Source organism: Geotrypetes seraphini, chromosome 5 (genome assembly GCF_902459505.1).
Source record: "Geotrypetes seraphini chromosome 5, aGeoSer1.1, whole genome shotgun sequence".
Taxonomy (NCBI): Eukaryota; Metazoa; Chordata; class Amphibia; order Gymnophiona; family Dermophiidae; genus Geotrypetes; species Geotrypetes seraphini.
The window spans coordinates 163,439,219-163,459,883 of NC_047088.1; the positions used below are offsets into that span (position 1 = coordinate 163,439,219).

General features: G+C 47.2%; 1 protein-coding gene across 1 annotated transcript in view; it reads right to left on the minus strand.

Moving 5' to 3' along the window:
• ATIC (5-aminoimidazole-4-carboxamide ribonucleotide formyltransferase/IMP cyclohydrolase) overlaps positions 1-20,665 on the minus strand; it is a 163,531-nt gene that overhangs the window by 75,748 nt on the left and 67,118 nt on the right. The window contains exon 9 of the mRNA XM_033947256.1: positions 11,473-11,580. Within this exon, the coding sequence (XP_033803147.1) occupies positions 11,473-11,580 (108 nt within the window). The remainder of the gene's footprint in view (positions 1-11,472; positions 11,581-20,665) is intronic.

The window sequence follows — 20,665 nt, forward strand, 5'->3', positions numbered from 1 at the left end:
AGAGGGGCCAAGACCCCGTTCCCCCCTGCTTGTTCACATAGTACATTGCCACCTGGTTGTCCGTGCGGACGAGGACTACCTGGTCCTGCAATATGTGAACGAAGGTTCGAAGTGCTAGGAAGATGGCCCGCAGCTCCAGCACGTTGATATGACAGCGACGGTCTTCTGCCGACCACAGGCCCTGCGTGCGAAGACCGTCGAGATGGGCTCCCCACGCGTACTCCGAGGAGTCCGTGGTCAGGACCTTGCGGAAAGGCGGAGTGCGGAACAGTAGTCCCATGGACAGATTTGAAGAGTCTGTCCACCAACGCAGCGATTTCCGCAAAAGCGGAGTCACCGAAATGAGGCGAGACACCGGGTCGCACTCCTGACGCCACTGGGACGCGAGGGTCCACTGAGGGATCCTCAGATGTAGCCTCGCAAACGGCGTGACATGTACCGTCGAGGCCATATGGCCCAGCAGCATCATCATGTGCTTGGCCGACACCCTCGATAGTTGGGAGACCTGGCGGCTCATCCGTACCAAGGCTTCCAACCGCTGGGTCGGCAGGTAGGAGCGCAGGCGCACCGTGTCCAGCACCGCACCTATGAATTGAAGAGACTGAGACGGCCTCAACTGAGACTTTGGAAAGTTTATCTCGAACCCGAGAGTTTGCAGGAAGGCAATAGACTGTCGGGTCGCTGAGATAACCCCCTCCCTGGTCGGGGCTTTGATGAGCCAATCGTCCAGGTAAGGGAACACATGGAGTCCACGTGACCTCAGGGCTGCCGCAACCACCACCATGCACTTCGTGAATACTCGTGGGGACGCGGCCAGGCCGAAGGGCAGTACCCTGTACTGGAGGTGGAGGTCCCCCACCTGGAATCGTAAGAATCTTCGGCAGGCGGGGTGCACCGGAACATGGGTGTATGCTTCCTTCAGGTCGAGGGAGCACATCCAGTCCCCTTCCTCCAAGAGAGGATACAAAACCGGGAGAGATAGCATTCGAAACTTCTCCCGGGCCAGGAATTTGTTGAGCTTCCTGAGGTCCAGTATGGGGCGCAGGTCCCCGGTCTTTTTTGGAACTAAAAAGTAGCGGGAGTAAAACCCCGTACCCCACTGGTCCTTGGGGACCGGCTCGACCGCCCGAAGCTTCAAGAGGGCTTTTGCTTCGGTTATAAGGGTCGGTAGCTGCGAACGATTGCAGGTGACTAAACTTGGGGGACTGTCCGGCGGCGAGGACACAAAGTTGAGCGAGTAGCCCTCGGAGACGATCCGGAGCACCCAAGCGTCTGAGGTAATCCCGGTCCATGCCTCCAGGAAGGACCGAAGACGGCCCCCGATAGGAAGGGGTTCCTGTGAAAGTGCGGAGGGGAACCCGCCCCGTCCGCTCAGCCCGTCAAAAGGAAGGCGCGGGCTTAGAAGGGCCCTGCGCCGGGGCTTGGGTTTGTCCCCCTCTGCCTCGCTGAGACGGACGTCTCGGAGGCGGTCTCGAGAAAGCCGGGGTCGACTTCTGAGGGTATCGGCGCGGCGGAGGCCGAAAGGGTTTCTGCGGCGGGGGCCTAGGTTTGGGGCGGACCAGGGATGCTAGAGAGCGCTCCTGCTCCGACAAGCGCTTGGTCGCCGCATCCAATGACTCGTCAAATAACTCGGACCCCACACAAGGCAAGTCTGCAAGGCGTTCCTGCAGGTTTGGGTCCATGTCGAGGGTGCGAAGCCAGGCCAAGCGGCGCATGGCCACTGCGAGGGCCGACACCCTCGAAACCAGCTCAAAGGCGTCGTACACTGCATGGAATAGGTACAACCGCAATTGGGACAGGTTGGACATAAACTTATCGAATCCTGCTCTTTGGGAGTCCGGTAACGAGTTTCGATATTGAGGGAGGTCCTTCACCATACCACGCAAATAGGAGGAAAAGGTGAAGGCGTAATTTAGAACCCTGGTGGCCATCAGGGAATTTGAATAGAGGCGACGGCCAAACTTGTCCAGGGTCCGCCCCTCCCTGCCTGGTGGAACCGCCGCAGAAACCCGTGAGGGCTGTGATTTTTTTAGAGCAGACTCCACCAGAAGAGACTGGTGTGAGAGCTGCGCCTTATCGAACCCTTTAGGAGAAATCGTCCTATACTTCGATTCCATTTTTGAAGGTACAGACGTGACTGTAAGAGGGTTTGACAAGTTCTTCAGCCAGGTCTGCAAAAGGACACTGTTGAGAGGGAGTCTAGGCACCTCTCTAGGAGGAGTGGGGAGGTCCTGTTCCTCCAAAAATTCTTTGGAATACCGAGAACTTACCATCAGGTCAATCCCCAGGGCTTGGGCCATGTCCTGAACGAAGGATGAAAACGAGGACGGCCTAGCCTGGGGAGACGGGGTTCTCGACCGCCCCACCGAGGAGAGGGGGGAGGCCTCATGGGAATAATGAGGGTCCCTAACAGATCCCGAGTCCCAGGATCCCCTCTCGAGGGCCCTCGAGGGGGAAGGGGAAGTTGTCCTCCTCGCAGAACCCTTGGGTGAGGACCCCGGGGTTCGTGGGACACTCTCCCGTTTCCTCGGCGAGGCGGCCCGGAAAGACTTCCCACGAGGTGAGCGGAGGAGCCTCGGGTTGTCGAGGCGCAACTCCGACACCTGCAGCGCCTCGCCCCCGAACGACGAGGAACGGTCGCGCCGAGGCGAGCCTCGGGGCCGCTTAGACTTCCTCGATCGACGCCCCGTCCGAGGTCGCGTCGAGGGCGAGGCGTGCCTGGAAGACCCGGCGGAAGAGGAGGAAAGACGGCACACTCTGCGCAACTTTTCTTTGGGCCTTACACTCCGCTCAGGGGGTTCCCCCGAGGTCGAGGTCCGGGGCGGGGCCGAGACCGAGGTGAACGGGGCCACAGTACCCGAGACCGAGGTCGCCAAGGCCGGGGCTCCCGTGGTCGAGGGAGCCGAGGCCGGGGCCTCCGAGACCGAAGGCGCCCCGGCCGAGGTCGAGGCCGCCGGAACCGCAACACGTTGCAACACTTCCAGGGCTCCCGACAGCTCCGATGAGATCAGAGCTCGGAGGAGATCCTGGAAGGCCGGAATCCCCACGAAGGTGGGGAGTTCCGAGTCCGGGGCACACTCCCTGGAGGGCGACCTCGGTCTCGAGTATTCCCTCGGGGTGTGCGGAGTCGAGGTCCTATGCGGGGCCGGGGTCGACCCACCCGCCTTGGCCTGACTCGAGGATGGCTTCTTTGCTGAAGGGGATGGAACAGAGGACTTACCCGAAGCTTGCTTCACGGACGACGCCTTCGAGGAGGATGGCCGAGGCGAGGCCGAGGCCCCCGAGGACGCCGAGGCCGAGGTCAAGGCCGGGGCCGAAGCCGAGGCCGACGTCGAGGCCTTAGGCGGCGCGTCGACGGCGAACAATTCCGCCATTCTGGCCTTGCGGCGACGGAGGGCCCTGTTTTGGAAGGTAGCACAGCGATCACACGACTCTGTCGGATGTTCGGGGCCCAAGACAGACAATGCACCACCGGTGAGGGTCAGTGATGGAAAGCAACCTCTCACACCGGCTGCACTTTTTGAATCCCGTAACAGGACGGGACATCCACGAAGAAAAAGAAGAGGGCCGGGAACGTACCGACGTCCCGCGGCCACGGCTTCCGGGAGCCCCCGGAGCCAGACGAAAAACGAAATACTTTTTTTTTTTTTTTTTTTGAAAAGAACCGAAAAGAAAAACAGCACCGCGAACTAATTCGATGGGAAAACAAACTAAACGCGGCAGCTAGAAGGCAAAAACACTGGAGCTCAGATCCACAGGGCTTTCTTGCTCCGCGGAAAAAATTGAACTGAGGACCACGAGGTGGGATGCGCCCTCTAGTGGGCGAGAAGGCATGCACATGCGTGGTGCAGTGTGCAAACTTGAAACTTCAATCAAGTTTGCTTGAAAAGCTGTCCGTGCCGGGGCTCCGTAGATGACGTCACCCACATGTGAGAATATCATGCCTGCTTGTCCTGGGATAATTCACATTACAACACCTTGCCAGATAACAGGGGAAGCATATAGATGGATAAGAGAGTTAACCGGGAGGTAGATAAAAGAATGACTAACTGAAGGAAAAATTGCACATGGGAGTCTGAAAAGGTCCATTAAGGTTAGCTCAGCAAATCCAGCTACAGCAGGGATCTCAAAGTCCCTCCTTGAGGGCCACAATCCAGTTGGGTTTTCAGGATTTCAAGGAGGGACTTTGAGACCCTTGAGCTACAGTATGTGCAACCGCTGTTAGCCCTTGTGTGTGTCACTAGCTAGTTAGTTGTTGCTTCTTCTATTATAATGCTCGGGAAAAGACAGGTTTTCACCTGCTTCCTGATGTAGATCTAGTCTTGTATAAAGCAAAGCCTTTCTGGGAGAGTGTTCCAGAGTGTGGGGATTAATCTGGGGAAAGGCTCATTGATGGGCATCTCACTGATCGATTTCCACTGGAGAGGGTGTGATTTTAAGGATTCTTTTTGTGAGGACCTTAATCTCACGGGTGCACAGAGAAATATCCTGTCCTTCAAGTACAAGGCTAAAACAAAAAGAAAAGGCAAAATACATTTAACGGCTTTAACAGAAGTAACTGTGAGCAATTGAACATATCACTTTTCCACATAGTCCCCATGCAAGACAATGCATTCTGCATTCCTGCAGAGAAGTTTTTCGGCTATTCCCAAAGCCAGGTGAGTACAGGTTCCTTTACTTCATCATGCTTTGTCTATTGTTCTCCGGGTCATAGTGATGCACCCGTGTCTCTTAGTCAGTGACAATTATTAAGGACAATTAGTATTAAGGAGGAGCTCTGCAAACTTACACAGGAATTGAATACAATTAAAGCAGCTTCCATCACTCCACAAAATCATACCAACTTACCACCTCTACCTCAAAGTATAAAACAGCCCAGGAATAAATGGGTCACAGTAGGCTCAGGAAGACTGCGACATGTAACACAGAAACATCCACCTTCACTAATATTACCTCTACAGAATTCCTTCGCTCCACTAGTGCACTGCGATACTCAAGAAAACAAAAGGGAGGTGGGACTAGAACCAATGAAGGTAACTCGAGAAAACAAGCGCACCCTAAGCACAAATAAAAAAGCCAAAACCAGAAAACTATTACTGTTGGGGAATTCCATCATCAGAAGCATTAACCTTGGAACACAAGGCGAGGAGACCAAAATAGTGAAATGTTTTACAGGATCCTCAGCTACCAGGAGTTCCAGGCAAATACAGACTATAATTAAGGAAGAAACTAAGGATTTTAACACTGATGTTGTTATCCATCTGGGAACAAATGACTTGGCCAACAACTCCACACTTGCAGAACAGAAAGCTTTTTGAGAGCTTGGTGAGGGCTTGAAACCTTTTGTAAAGACTTTAGCTTTTTCTGAAATACTGACTGCATTTGGAAAAGGAGAGCAAAGAGTGAAAAACACAGAGGATTTTAATAGATGGCTCAAAGCCTGGTGTCATCAAGAAGGCTTCAGGTACATAGGAGCATGGGGAAATACATGGAAGGACAAGAAGCTATATTGCACTGATGGGCTACATATTACTACAGCAGAAAAAAGAAACCTTGCAGAGAAATTTAGACAATATGTTTCTAGACATTTAAACTAGAAGGTGGGGGTGGTGTATGTATGAAGGATAATTATAGAGACCACCCCCGGCAAAAGAAAAGATGTGATAGTAGTAAAGATTGCAACATAAACAATATCAGCAGCTCATTTCTTAGTATTGCAACGGAAAGTGAAACGAAACAAAAATCTATACGAAAAAGGAGATTATCGCTGAAAAATAGCTGGAAAGCGATGACCACAAATGCTCGCAGTCTAAGCAACAAAGTTCATGATCTGCAAGCCCTGATGTTAGAGGCAGATCTAGATATTGTCGCTATCATGGAGACATGGTTCAGTGAATCACATGGATGGGATGCAAACATACTGGGATATAATCTTTTTAGGAAGGACAGAGATGGTCAAAAAGGTGGAGGAATAGCTCTCTATGTACAGATCAATATCCAAGTGACCGAAATGCAAGGGACCTGGGGAGAGGAAGAAGCGATATGGATCGCTCTGAAAAGAGAAGATGGAACTTCTATCTACGTGGGTGTAGTCTACAGACCTCCGACTCAATTGCAGCAAATTGATAAGGATCTGATTGTGGATATCCAAAAGTTTGGAAGGAAAGAGAAGGTTCTGCTGTTGGGAAATTTCAATTTGCAGGATGCGGACTGGAATGTTCCGTCTGCGGAATCGGAAAGAAGTAGTGAGATTGTGGATGCCTTTCAAGAGGCTCTGCTCAGACAAATGGTGACGGAACCCACAAGGGAAAAAGTGATATTGGATCTGGTCCTCACAAATGGATAGAGTATCTCTAATGTTCAAGCAAGTGCTCACCTGGGAAGTAGCGATCATCAAACGGTTTGGTTTGATATAACGGCTAAAATGGAGAGCGGCTGCACGATACTTAAGGTCCTAGATTTCAAACGTATGGACTTTAATGCAATGGGAGAGTACCTGAAGTAAGAGCTGTTAGGATGGGAGGACATAAAAGAAGTGGAAAGACAGTGGTCTAAGCTGAAAGGAGCGATAATGGCTACGAACCTTTATGTGAAGAAAATCAATAAAAACAAGAGAAAAAGGAAGCCGATAGGTTCTCCAACCTAGTGGCTGAGAAAATAAAGGCGAAAGAGTTGGCGTTCGTGAAATATAAAAAAAACCCAAGAAGAGGAGTGCAGAAAGGACTACAGGGTGAAACTGAAAGAAGCCAAGAGAGAGATACGTCTGGCGAAAGCACAGGCGGAAGAACAAATGGCTAAAAATGTAAAAAAGGGAGACAAAATTTTTTTCAGATATATTAGTGAAAGGAGGAAGATGAAAAATGGAATTTCTAAACTAAAAGATGCTGGGAATCGATATGTGGAGGGTGATGAGGAAAAAGCAAATGTGCTTAACAAATATTTCTGTTCTGTGTTCATAGAAAAAAATTCTGGAGAAGGACTGAGATTGTCTGGCAAAGTTACACGAGAAAATGGAGTTGATTCTGCGCCGTTCACGGAGGAGAGTGTTTATGAGCAACTTGAAAAACTGAAGGTGGACAAAGCGATGGGACCAGACGGGATCCATCCCAGGATACTAAGGGAGCTCAGAGAGGTTCTGGCGAGTCCTATTAAAGACTTGTTCAACAAATCTCTGGAGAACGGATGTGGTCCTATTTATAAAAGTGGTCACAGGGATGAAGCAGGAAACTACAGGCCAGTGAGCCTCACTTCAGTTGTTGGAAAAATAATGGAAGTGTTGCTGAAAGAAAGGATAGTGTACTTCCTTGAATCTAATGGATTACAGGATCCGAGGCAACATGGCTTTACAAAAGGTAAATCGTGCCAAACGAACCTGATTGAATTTTTTGATTGGGTGACCAGAGAGCTGGATCGAGGACATATGCTAGATGTAATTTACTTAGATTTCAGCAAAGCCTTTGATACAGTTCCTCATAGGAGGCTGTTGAACAAACTTGAAGGGCTGAAGTTAGGACCCAATGTGGTGAACTGGGTTAGAAACTGGCTGTCGGACAGATGCCAGAGGGTGGTGGTTAATGGAAGTCGCTCAGAGGAAGGCAAGATGAGTAGTGGAGTCCCTCAGAGTTCGGTGCTGGGGCCAATCCAGTTCAATATGTTTGCGAGTGACATTGCTGAAGGGTTAGAAGGAAAAGTGTGCCTTTTTGCAGATGATACCAAGATTTGTAACAGAGTAGACACCGAAGAGGGAGTGGAAAATATGAAAAAGGATCTGCAAAAGTTAGAGGAATGGTCTAATGCCTGGCAACTAAAATTCAATGCAAAGAAATGCAGAGTGATGCATTTGAGGATTAATAATCGGAAGGAACCGTATATGCTGGGAGGAGAGAAGCTGATATGCACGGACGGGGATAGGGACCTTGGGGTGATAAGTGTTCGAAGATCTAAAGGCGAAAAAACAGTGTGACAAGGTAGTGGCTGCTGCCAGAAGGATGCTGGGCTGTATAAAGAGAGGCGTAACCAGTAGAAGGAAGAAGGTGTTGATGCCCCTGTATAGGTCATTGGTAAGACCCCACTTGGAGTATTGTGTTCAGTTTTGGAGACCGTATCTGGCGAAGGACATAAGAAGACTGGAAGCAGTCCAGAGGAGGGTGACAAAAATGATAGGAGGCTTGCGCCAGAAGACGTATGAGGAGAGACTGGAAGCCCTGAATATGTATACCCTAGAGGAAAGGAGAGACAGGGGAGATATGATTCAGACGTTCAAATACTTGAAGGGTATTAACGTAGAACAAAATCTTTTCCAGAGAAAGGAAAATGGTAAAACCAGAGGACATAATTTGAGGTTGAGGGGTGGTAGATTCAAAGGCAATGTTAGGAAATTCTACTTTATAGAGAGGGTGGTGGATGCCTGGAATGCGCTCCTGAGAGAAGTGGTGGAGAGTAAAACTTGTGACTGAGTTCAAAGAAGCGTGGGATGAACACAGAGGATCTAGAATCAGAAAATAATATTAAAAATTGAACTAAGGCCAGTACTGGACAGACTTGCACGGTCTGTGTCTGTATATGGCCGTTTGGTGGAGGATGGGCTGGGGAGGGCTTCAATGGCTGGGAGGGTGTAGATGGGCTGGAGTAGGTTTTAACAGAGATTTCGGCAGTAGAAACCCAAGCACAGTACCGGGTAGAGCTTTGGATTCTTGCCCAGAAATAGCTAAGAAGAAAAAAATTTAAATTGAATCAGGTTGGGTAGACTGGATGGACCATTCGGGTCTTTATCTGCCGTCATCTACTATGTTACTATGTAATTCTCTCCAGAATATGCAGATCTTCTTCATACCATCTTATGAACTGGGTCGCAATCTCCACATGCTGTTGCTTGTGTAGATCAGTAAGCTGTTTAGGAACTCATCGTGAGCAGACTTTCCTGTATCCCACGTCATCATGTATTATGATGCAAATGCAGTTCCATAGCTGATATCCAAATTTGCAGCCAATTGAGACACTGTTATTCATCTGTATTCTCTAAACAAGTCATCTGCCCTGTCAATGTGCTCTTGTATGCTCAATGTTGATGGGCGACCAAAATGTCCTTCGTCATTTATACCTGTTCTTCCCACTTTAAACCTTTTTACCCACTCATAAACCTTTCGTTGATTCACAATGCTATGTTCATACTGCGTTTCACTCCCTCTGCCCAAAGAAAGTCCACTACTGCACATTGTTCTTCGATGGTGCAATCTTGCAATAGAGCGTCCATGTTTCTGACTTTGAGACTATCACACGAGTAAAGGCTGAGTGTTGTACTGTGCGTGGATGAACTATCCAACAGGCAATGTACGAGAACATAGGTTGCATTTCACTAGACCTGTTCTGGTTATCGTGTAATTTAACAATTGCCTTTAATTTTTGATTTGCCCTCATACTTTGAACCATTTCCTTGATAGCCAGTGAAGTTTTTCCCACTTACAATCTTCAATCAGTCCTGCTATTGCATTCTGAATAAATTAGAGTAAACTCTTTGTATTCATACAAATGTAGAGTGCATTACAGTAATTTAGCCTTGATGTCATACGCCGAGAGGCTGGATAGGCTGGGGCTCTTCTCTCTGGAGAAAAGGAGGCTCAGGGGAGATATGATAGAGACCTTCAAGATCATGAGGGGCATAGAGAGGGTGGATAGGGACAGATTCTTCAGACTGAAGGGGACAGCAAATACGAGGGGGCATTCTGAGAAACTGAAGGGAGACAGGTTCAAAACAAATGCAAGGAAGTTTTTTTTCACCCAAAGGGTTGTGGACACTTGGAATGCGCTACCGGAGGAAGTGATCAGGCAGAGTACGGTACAAAGATTCAAACAGGGATTGGATGGATTCCTGAGGGATAAAGGGATCGTGGGATACTGAGGGAGGAGCTGGGATGTAACACAAGTATAGGAAGTTAACCAGGTAATGAGTATAAACCAACCTGGTCGTGCATGTGCAAGGGACTAGGACTTCGATAGGAAGGCAGGACTTAAATGAGAAACCAAGGTGGCAAGGGAGCCCCTTCTGATGATTCAGACAAGTCTTGACCTGTTTTTGGGCCACCGCGGGAGCGGACTGCTGGGCAGGATGGACCTGTGGTCTGACCCGGCAGAGGCACTGCTTATGTTCTTATGTTCTTATCATGATGCAAACCATTGTGACAAGACTTGCCTTCTTAATGTAGAGTGAGGTAGTGCAATTGTCGCAGATAAGAGGCAGGCAGGCCTGACAGCAGTTTGAATTTGAGGAAGCAGCATAAAGTGTTGTGTCCAGATGAACCAAAGGTTCCTGTGATTTAAGTGGAAGTTTGAATCTCCTAAAAAGGATCTGGATGTCAGGTTATGTGACTGCTTCTGTGAAGGACCCACAGGAGCTCAGTTTTACTTGGGTTCAGGCAAAGTTTGTTTGTTTCTTTCTAGCCCTTTCTTAAATCACTGTTAGACAGGCAGATAGTTTATTTAAGGCTATAGTTAAGTTTGTTTTAATAGGTACAAATAGAAATATGATATCTGGAGGTGTAAATCTCTAGAGGAGCAGTTGGTTTGTTTTACCTGAATTATAAGTTTGTTTATTTATTTAAAACATTTCTAATCCACCTTTATCCAAGGCGGCTCACAGTATCACATACACGCTTCAGATTTGAACAACTTAAAAAAAAAAAAATCACATACATGTTAAATGTTACTTAAAGTGACATGGGTAGATGGCAAATAACTAGAAAGTATTAAAATGAATATTTTGCAAAATAAATTTTTGTTGAAGCCCTGCCAATTATGCTCCCTGATAATTTCCTTAGAATATCTCTTAATTTTTTTTTTCTGGGGAAGACCACCTTCTAGACAGGCAAGGAAAATTTTAAGGTTGTACGAGAAAGGTGGCAGTAGTGGTGGTATCTTGGGAGATCTCTTTACCCTATGGAATTTTCTATATTAAAACCGGGGGGAGAGAGAGAGAGAGAGAGAGAAAACACATGAGAAAGGCCATTCACCTTTTTTCACTACTTCCCACCATTCTTTCTATGAAACACCCTTGCGTTCTCCTAGTTCCGGTTACTATAGTATACCTTTTTATAACATACTGTTGCTTGAAAGCAAAAGTTTTATATGTGCTTGATGCAAAACATAGAAAATGAGAAGATTAATGTGTTTATTTTAAATCATCAATAATACATCAAATTTTAAGTTTTTAAACAGTAATGCAGTAAAGTATCAAAACAATAGTTTGGCATGTATCTCCTTTCATGCATCATACACCACTTTCCATTTCAGGTAATAACATGCTTAAAAATTAGAGGGTTCATAATGCTTTTTTCCAGAAACAAAATTAATCTACAAAATTTGGAACACTTCAAGATGGGGTATAGTTCTGAATCACCCATACAGTACTCTTATTCAGAAGTGAGGCAGTTTGGAATGCTAGGAACCCCACTAAGGGATGCTGACCGCAGGACTTACCTCGTGCTCTTGCATAAGCAGTTGCTAGAGGGCTCAAGGTTTTGTGGAAATCATGTACCATACAGACTTGTGCTTCTTTCTCTGTGAGTGGTATTCCCACTGCAGCACCTAGTGGACAAATACAATAACCAGCAAGCATAAAAGAGAGAGGGGAAGTAATGAAAGTGTGTCTCAGTCTACGTGAAGTAAATGTTAGCAGTGTTTGCAGAACAGATCATCATACTGTAACTATAGCTATGCATGAAAAAAAATTTTGAAATCAAGATCTCTCATAAAACTCTTCGTACTTCAGTTATAAGGCCCATGAAGTTCACATCAGTTAAGTTTACATGCAATGTAAGGTGAAACGTAAGTTTACATGCAGCTGCAAGGTGAAACGTGAGGGAAATGGGGATTTGAAGATGTCTCTCTGATGTTAAAAAATCACAGCTTGAACATCAGGGATAGAGACTGACACGGGGACAAATTTTTCCCCGTTCCCACGAGAACTCATTTTTCCATCCCGGAGAGTTCTTTTCCTGTCCCTATCCCATTCCTGCAAGCTCTGTCCTCATCTGCACAAGCCTCAAACACTTTAAAATCATAAGTGTTTGAGGCTTGTGCAGTTAAGGCAGAGCTTACAGAAATGGGGCAAGGACAGGGACTAAACTCATGGGGACGGGATAGGGAAAAATATGTCCCCATGTCATTCTCTAATCAGGGATTCCCATTACATTGTAAGCCAAAACAAAACTGGCTGGGGCCTAAGTTATTTAGATTAGGACTGGAAATGTCACTTAAAAGCTTCTCTCCTGAAAGGAAATACATTGTTTTCTTTTTTTCATGCTAAATATATCTGGCTTGTCACATAGGAAGTAAAAAATGAATGGTATAATTTATTCTTACCTGTTAATTTCTTTTCCTTGAGTTCAGCTATATCAGTCCATATAGTGGATTATAACCCCTGACCAGCAAATGGAGGTAGAAAAAACAGACAATTTCCAGTGACATTGCCAGTATAACAAGTTCACTGGTGCAGCCTGGAACCAGTCAGTATTCATTTAACAAAGCACAAAGAAATCTTCCAAAACAACATCCAACTAAATTAATTAATTTGAAGCAGAGAGGAGCTCCCCCCAAAAAACCAGATCAAGGCAATGAAGACCCAGAGTAATCAGCAGGTACTCCCAACCCAGAATCATTCGGGTAGGATGATGGACTGGTCTAGTTGGACCCAAAGAAAGGAAATTAACAGAAGGAATAAATTTTACTTTTTTTGTCAAACTAGACCAAGTCCACACTATATATCCTATAACTAAACCAGTCTACACCATACATCATATATCCAGGCAGAAGCCCTAAGATCTCATTTATAATGCTTCACAAAAAAAAAAAAATAAGAAAGGACCATGATCTTGACAAACTTCTTCTGAAGAAACAGCCTGGGTCCTAGCTTAGTGTGCCCTGAGGTCAATCAGATCAATCTTATTTGTCAAAATATAGGCAGCCTCCATGACTGCCTCAATCCAACGTGCAACTGAAGCTTTAGAAGCCACTTCCCCTTCATGTGGTCCTGAAATAGAATGAAAAGGCTGTCTGATCACCTAAACTTGTTAGTCACCTCTAGATATTTCATCAAAGTTTTGCGAACATCCACTCTCTTCCTAAACTTACACAGAAATGCAGGTAGCAAAATTACCTGATTCAAGTGCAAAGGCAATACAACTTCTAGAAGAAAGAAGGGCACCAGATGCAGATACATAGCATCAGCAAAAAAATAAAGATCGTACATATAAGAGCCTATAGCTCCAAAATCCAGCAGGCAAAACATATGACAGCTAAGGAGGCTATCTTAAAGGACATCAGACACAGAGGCTCAAAGGGATCTCACTGGTGGAGGAATAGTCAAAGAGGGGGGAAAGAGTTTAACACCCTCCCCTGCAAAAACCAGACCACATGAGGCAGGACCACTAATAAGCTGCCCCTACCAAACTCTGGTAGCAAGCCAGCACAGCAAATGAACCTGAAACTGAATTAAGAGCCAGGCCCTACCTCAAAACCATCTTGAAGGAAAAAATGAATTATGGAAATATAAGCCCTCCAAGGGGAGAGGAACCTCTGACCACATTAAGACTCATAGGCCTTCCACACCTGATGAGGATGGTTTCTCACTCCAAAGCTGATGACTATAACCATTGCCAGATACCCCTTACACATCAAGTGCCATCTCTTAAGAGACAAGCCATATGCCAGAATGGATCCAGATTTCCCATGATGACTGGTGGAGCAGACCCTAAACTCTTAGGGAGGTGAAGCAGGTCCTCAACAAGAAGCTGTATCATAACTAGAAAGGGGTGCTGTGCTATCCTGCACAAGATCTAGCCCACCAACAGACAGGTGGGGGTGGGGGCGGAAATAGGAGAAAGGATATGTACAGCAGTGCCTAAGCAGGCCAATTCTGTGTCAGCACACTGATCCTTGCTAAGCCCTGCAGAATTCTGTGATTAAAAAAGCAAGGACACTGCATTTTCTGGAGAGGCCTCAGATCTAACTCTAACCACCCACAATAATCCACAACGAACTGATACACTGAATCTCTCAGGGCCCATTCCCCCATGTCCAGATGGCAGCAGCTGAGGAAGTCAACCTCAGTAATGTGTATGGTTGAGATCTCCACTCAACTGCATAACCATAGGACCTCTAGCATCACTGCCTGGTTTCTGGTCCCACTATTTACATATATCACATTGTCCTAGAACACTCAAACTGCCTTCAAATAATGGGAAGGAAGCCCTTTAGCACCAAGCAAATCACTCTGGATGCCAAGCGGTTGATAGACCAGAAGACCTCTTCTGCCAACCAAGTTCCTGCAACAAACTGGTCTGACAATAAGCCCCCCCCCCCCCCCAAGCCCCTGAAGCTACTACTTACTCTGGAACAGTCAAGGGGAATCTGTGAAAGAGACAGCTCATGAGATCATTGGGCTTCTGTTGCTGTTTAAGAGGGGCCTAGAACAGGAGGTGAGCTTTGAAATCCCGGAGACTTGAGACTCTAACTAGTTAACAGTCCCATCTGCAGAGGGCACATATGGATCCACACTCACAGAACTCCAGGGAGGTTCTATCAAGCCTAGAAGCTGAAGGTAATCCCATGCGCTGGGGGCGGCTCAGGCACAAATCTCTTTCTGTGACTGGAGTTTGGTGATCCTCCCTGGAGTTAAACAGACATGCTAGAGGTTAATAAGGAAGTGGATCCCCAGGTATTCCATCTCCTATGTTGATTTCGTTTGGCTCTTTGAGTAGTTAACCCTCCTCCAACCACTCAAAGTCACTTCCACCATATCCAACCCAAAATCAACCACTCATCAAGGATTCACCCTTACCCCTTCCTTGCAGCAACTACCACCATAGCTTGGAAAAGGTCCACAATGAGTCCATAAAGCACAGTTACTTACTGTAACAGGTGTTATCCAGGGACAGCAGGCAGATATTCTTGACTGATGGGTGACGGCACCGACGGAGCCCCGGTACGGACAATTTTAGAGTGATTGCACTCTAAGAACTTGGAAAGTTCTAGCAGGCCGCACCGCGCATGCGCGAGTGCCTTCCCGCCCGACAGAAGCACGCGGTCCCCAGTTAGGATAAGCCAGCTAAGAAGCCAACCCGGGGAGGTGGGTGGGACGCAAGAATATCTGCCTGCTGTCCCTGGATAACACCTGTTACAGTAAGTAACTGTGCTTTATCCCAGGACAAATAGGCAGCATATTCTTGACTGATGAGTGACCTCCAAGCTAACAAAAAGAGGGATGGAGGGAAGGTTGGCCATTAAGAAAACAAATTTTGCAAAACAGATTGGCCGAAGTGTCCATCCCGTCTGGAGAATGCATCCAGACAATAATGAGATGTAAAAGTATGAACTGAGGACCAAGTAGCAGCCTTGCAGATTTCCTCAATAGGAGTGGAACGGAGGAAAGCTACAGATGCTGCCATAGCTCGAACTTTATGGGCCGTGACAGAACCTTCCAGTGATAGTCTGGTCTGAGCATAACAGAATGAAATGCACGCTGCCAGCCAATTAGACAACGTACGTTTAGAAACAGGATGCCCCAATTTATTCGGATCAAAGGATAAAAAGAGTTGGGGAGATGATCTGTGAGGCTTAGTACGCTCTAAATAGTAAGCTAGAGCCCGCTTACAGTCCAAAGTATGCAGAGCCTGTTCTCCAGAATGAGAGTGAGGTTTCGGAAAGAAGACAGGCAGAACAATGGATTGGTTGAGATGGAATTCCGAGACAACCTTAGGGAGAAACTTTGGATGTGTACGCAGAACCACCTTGTCATGATGAAAGACTGTAAAAGGTGGATCCGCAACTAGTGCATGTAGCTCACTGACCCTCCTGGCAGAGGTAAGGGCAATAAGGAAGAGCACTTTCCAAGTGAGGAACTTGAAAGGAGTTGTAGCCAGAGATTCAAACGGAGGCTTCATTAAGGCGGAGAGAACCACATTGAGATCCCAGACTACAGGAGGGGCCTTAAGAGATGGTTTCATATTGAAAAGACCCCGCATAAATCTGGAAACCAAAGGATGAGCTGAGAGAAGTTTCCCATGAACTGGCTCATGAAAAGCAGCAATAGCACTGAGGTGGACTCTGATGGAAGTAGACTTGAGACCAGAGTCAGACAAAGAAAGAAGGTAATCCAACAAGGTCTCCACTGCCAGGGACGTAGGATTATGATGATGGAGAAGACACCAGGAAGAAAATCATGTCCACTTCTGATGGTAGCATTGCAGAGTGGCCGGTTTCCTGGAGGCATCCAGAATAGAACGAACGGGCTGAGACAAGAGAGTATCACTTGAAGTCAGCCCGAGAGATACCAAGCTGTCAGGTGTAGAGACTGGAGGTTGGGATGTAGAAGGGTCTCCTGATGCTGCGTAAGAAGAGAAGGAAACAATGGAAGAAGAATAGGCTCCCTGGAACTGAGTTGAAGTAGAAGGGAGAACCAATGTTGCCTGGGCCACCGTGGAGCGATGAGAATCATGGTGGCTTGTTCCCTCTTGAGCTTGAACAAGATTCGCAACATGAGAGGAAGCGGAGGGAAAGCATACAGGAACAGATTGGACCAATCCAGGAGAAATGCATCCGCTGCCAGACGGTGAGGAGAGTAGAGTCTGGAGCAGAAGAGGGGCAGCTGGTGATTGTGAGGAGCTGCAAAGAGGAGTGCCCCACCGAGCGAAGATGGACTGTAGAGTTAAAGGATCGAGCGTCCACTCGTGAGGCTGGAGAATTCTGCTGAGCTTGTCCGCTAAGGAATTCTGTTCCCCCTGAATGTAGATAGCTTTCAGGAATAGTTGGTGATCTGTGGCCCAAGCCCAAATCTTCTGGGCTTCCTGACACAAGAGGCGAGATCCTGTCCCACCCTGTTTGTTGATGTAGTACATCGCAACTTGATTGTCTGTGCACAGCAGGAGGACTTGAGGAAAGAGAAGATGTTGGAAGGCCTTGAGGGCATAAAACATCGCTCTGAGTTCCAGGAAATTGATGTGATGCTTCATTTCCTGGGCTGTCCAAAGACCTTGAGTTTGGAATTCGTTCAAATGAGCTCCCCAGGCATAAGGGGAGGCGTCGGTGGTGATGACAAGTTGATGAGGAGGTAGATGGAACAGAAGACCTCTGGATAGATTTGAGGATATCAACCACCATTGTAGAGACTGACGAAGAGATGATGTCACAGATATGTGTCGTGAGCACGGATCTGTCGCTTGGGACCACTGGGTAGCCAGGGTCCATTGAGGAGTGCGCAGGTGAAGACGTGCGAAGGGTGTGACATGAACTGTGGAGGCCATGTGACCCAAGAGTATCATCATTTGCTTGGCAGAGATGGAACTTTGCAGAAGTAGCTGCTGACATAGAGATTGAAGAGTGTGGAGACGGTTGGACGGCAGGAATGCCCTCATGAGAACTGTGTCCAGTACCGCTCCAATGAATTGAAGTCTCTGAGTGGGGATGAGATGAGATTTGGGTAGATTGATCTCGAACCCCAGAAGTTGTAGAAATAGGATGGTTTGGTTGGTGGCCAGGAGTACTGTCTGAGATGAATTGGCCTTGATTAACCAATCGTCCAGGTAAGGAAAGACCTGAAGGTGGTGAGAGCGTAGAAAGGTAGCCACCACAATCAGACATTTGGTGAACACTCTTGGAGAGGAGGCAAGACCGAAGGGCAGCACCTTGTATTGGTAATGACAATGATTGATCATGAAGCGGAGATACTGTCTGGAGGCCAAATTGACCGGTATATGAGTGTATGCCTCTTTGAGATCGAGGGAGCATAGCCAGTCGCCCTGAGTGAGAAGAGGGTAGAGAGTGGCCAGAGAAAGCATCCTGAATTTTTCTTTGACCAAGCATTTGTTGAGATCGCGAAGATCTAAAATGGGTCTGAGATCTCCTGTCTTTTTGGGGACTAGAAAGTAACGGGAGTAGAATCCCTACCCCTTTTGATCTAGAGGAACTTCCTACTTCTGAACGCCATAGAGGAGGGATTGAACCTCCTGAAGAAGGAGGGAAGACTGAGGAGTGTTCAAAGCAGACTCTCTTGGCAGACTTTGGGCAGGAAGTGTCTGAAAGTTGAGAGAGTAGCCGTGGCGGATGATGTTGAGGACCCATTGATCCGATGTGATGATCTCCCAACGGCTGAGGAAAAAAGTAAGACGGCCACCTATAGGTTGAGGTAGGTGGGCAGATGGTAGGTAACTGGCTATGCCCTGGAGAACCAAGTCAAAAGGGCTGTGTGGACTTTTGCTGTGGAGGTGGCTTCGCAGGTTGCTGCTGTGGTGGCCTAGGGGTCTCTCGTTGTTGCTGACTGAGAGAAGGAGAAGGATAAAGCATGGAAGCTCTGGTCCCTGTAAGTCCTGACATTAGCAAGCCAGGTGAAGTGGAATACATCCCTGTAAGTCCTGACATTAGCAAGCCAGGTGAAGGGGGATGGGATAAAGACAAAGATCACTTTTCTCTTTACAGAAAAACTGCCCTCACCCCCTGCAACTGACATCTACCTTATCTATCTCTGCAGATGATAGAAACAGTAGATTAACTGTGGAAAGATATTTCACCATTGACTAAAGAGCATGCAAAGATGGAGAAATACGCTGTTTTATGAGTTCAATTAGCTACTGTAGAAGTAAAACTAGAGAAAAAGCAACAGGTCCTGAGGCTGTGGGCTAGCTGTGGTTTTACACCAAGGCCCACCCAGCCAGATACCATAAAGAGATAAACAGACCATGGTCAGAAGACAGAATTCTCAGAAGAAAGAATTCATAAGAAATATCATCTAATAGAAAGTATCAGAGATGTTTAAAGTTGGGAGGGGGGCTTGTGCTCGGAAATACTAATATTTATTTATTTATTTAGATTTTTATCCCGTCCTCCCAATAGCTCAGAACGGTTTACAATTGAACATACACAGTGGGGAGTAACTAGACATATAAGTAGTACAACAGGATTAGTGATTGGATTTATAGTTTTTGGAGAGAATTAAATACAGGGAGAGTAAGCAGAAAGAGAGAAGGGGGAAATACAGTAGTTTAGTTTAAGGAAAGTTATAAGCGTTTAGGTACAATTTGTTAGTGGATAGAGTAAGAGAGGGTCATACTGGAATTTCGGGAAGGTGATAGGAGAGTGGGGGGTGGGGCCTAAGGGGGGGAGAAGACAGAGGAGATCTTTAGTTGAAGAGGAGGGTCTTTACCGATTTACGGAATGTTAATAATGAGTTCTGTTGTCTAAGTTGGGGGGGGAGTTGGTTCCAGAGGTGTGGAATGAAGTGGCTGTAGGATCGTTTGTGGGCAGTTTCTGTGAGCAGGGATCTTCCGGGGGGGGGGGGGGGTGCATAGGCGTATCTCTGACTTTGAGCGGAGGGTGCGAGTGGGGTTGTAGATGGGAAGCTTGGATTTTATGTAGGAGGGGGTGGTGGAGTAGATTCTCTTGTGAGCAATTGCCAGGGCTTTGAAAGTACAGCGTTGGCTAATTGGGAGCCAGTGTTCAGCATGGAGTGCCGGGGAGATGGAATCGTGGTAGTTGAGGTTGTGTAGGAGGCGGATGGCTGCATTTTGGACCCGTTGGAGGCGTTTGATATTATTTTTGGTTAGTCCATTAAATAGGGAGTTACAATAATCCATTCTGGAGAGGACATATGCGTATAGGAGTTGGGCGAGGTCTGGTGTGGAGATGTAGGGTTTGATCCTTTTCAGTTGGCGAAGGTAGTAGAAGGAGGTGGAGACTACTTGGGATATGTGGTTAGATAGGGATAGGTGTCCGTCTAGGGTTACTCCCAGGCTGCGAACTTGATCTGCTGCCGTTAGTAGAGTGAAATCCCATGTTAGTGTAGGTCGTGGGTATTTGGTGTTTTTGTTTCTGATCCATAGGAGTTTGGTTTTGGAGGCGTTAAGTTGAAGCTTGTTGTTTGACATCCAAGTTTTCATGTCAGTGAGGCAGAGTTCGAGGTTAGCAATTTGGGATGGCCGGTTTTCACCTAAGGGGAGGAGTAGCTGGATGTCATCTGCATAAGAGTGGATTTTGATGTTATATTTTTGCGCTATATCGATGACGGGTTTGATGTAGAGGTTGAATAGGAGGGGGGATAGAAGGGCGCCTTGAGGAACGCCATATTTGATAGGCTTAGGGTTAGATTTATGTGTCCCTAGTAGGACAGTTTGGGTCCTTTGGTGAAGGAAGGAGGTGATCCATTGGAGGGCTGTGTCTTTGATTCCGAGGTCGTGGAGCGTAGATGTGAGTAGGTGGTGGTCAACTGTGTCGAAGGCAGCGCTAAGGTCAAGTAGGACTAGTAGGGCGTCATTGCCTTTGTCGAGTATTGACCAGCTGTCGTCGATGATATCAAGGAGTACTGATTCTGTGCTGTGGCCCTTACGGAAGCCGGATTGGGCTGGGGATAGGGCAGCTTGTTCTTCAATGAAAGGGTGTAGGCGGTGGAGCACAATTCGTTCAAGGAGTTTGGAGACAATTGGGAGGTTGGAGACTGGGCGATAGTTGCCAGGTTCATTAGGATCAAGGGAGGGTTTTTTGAGAGTGGGCTTGATAATAGCTGATTTCCAGCTGAGGGGGACAGTTCCAGTAGTTAGAGAGGTGTTAATGATGGGGAGGATGGATTCTGCCATGGCGTCTCCGGCAGACAGCAGGAGGCTGGACGGGCAGGGGTCGAGGATGG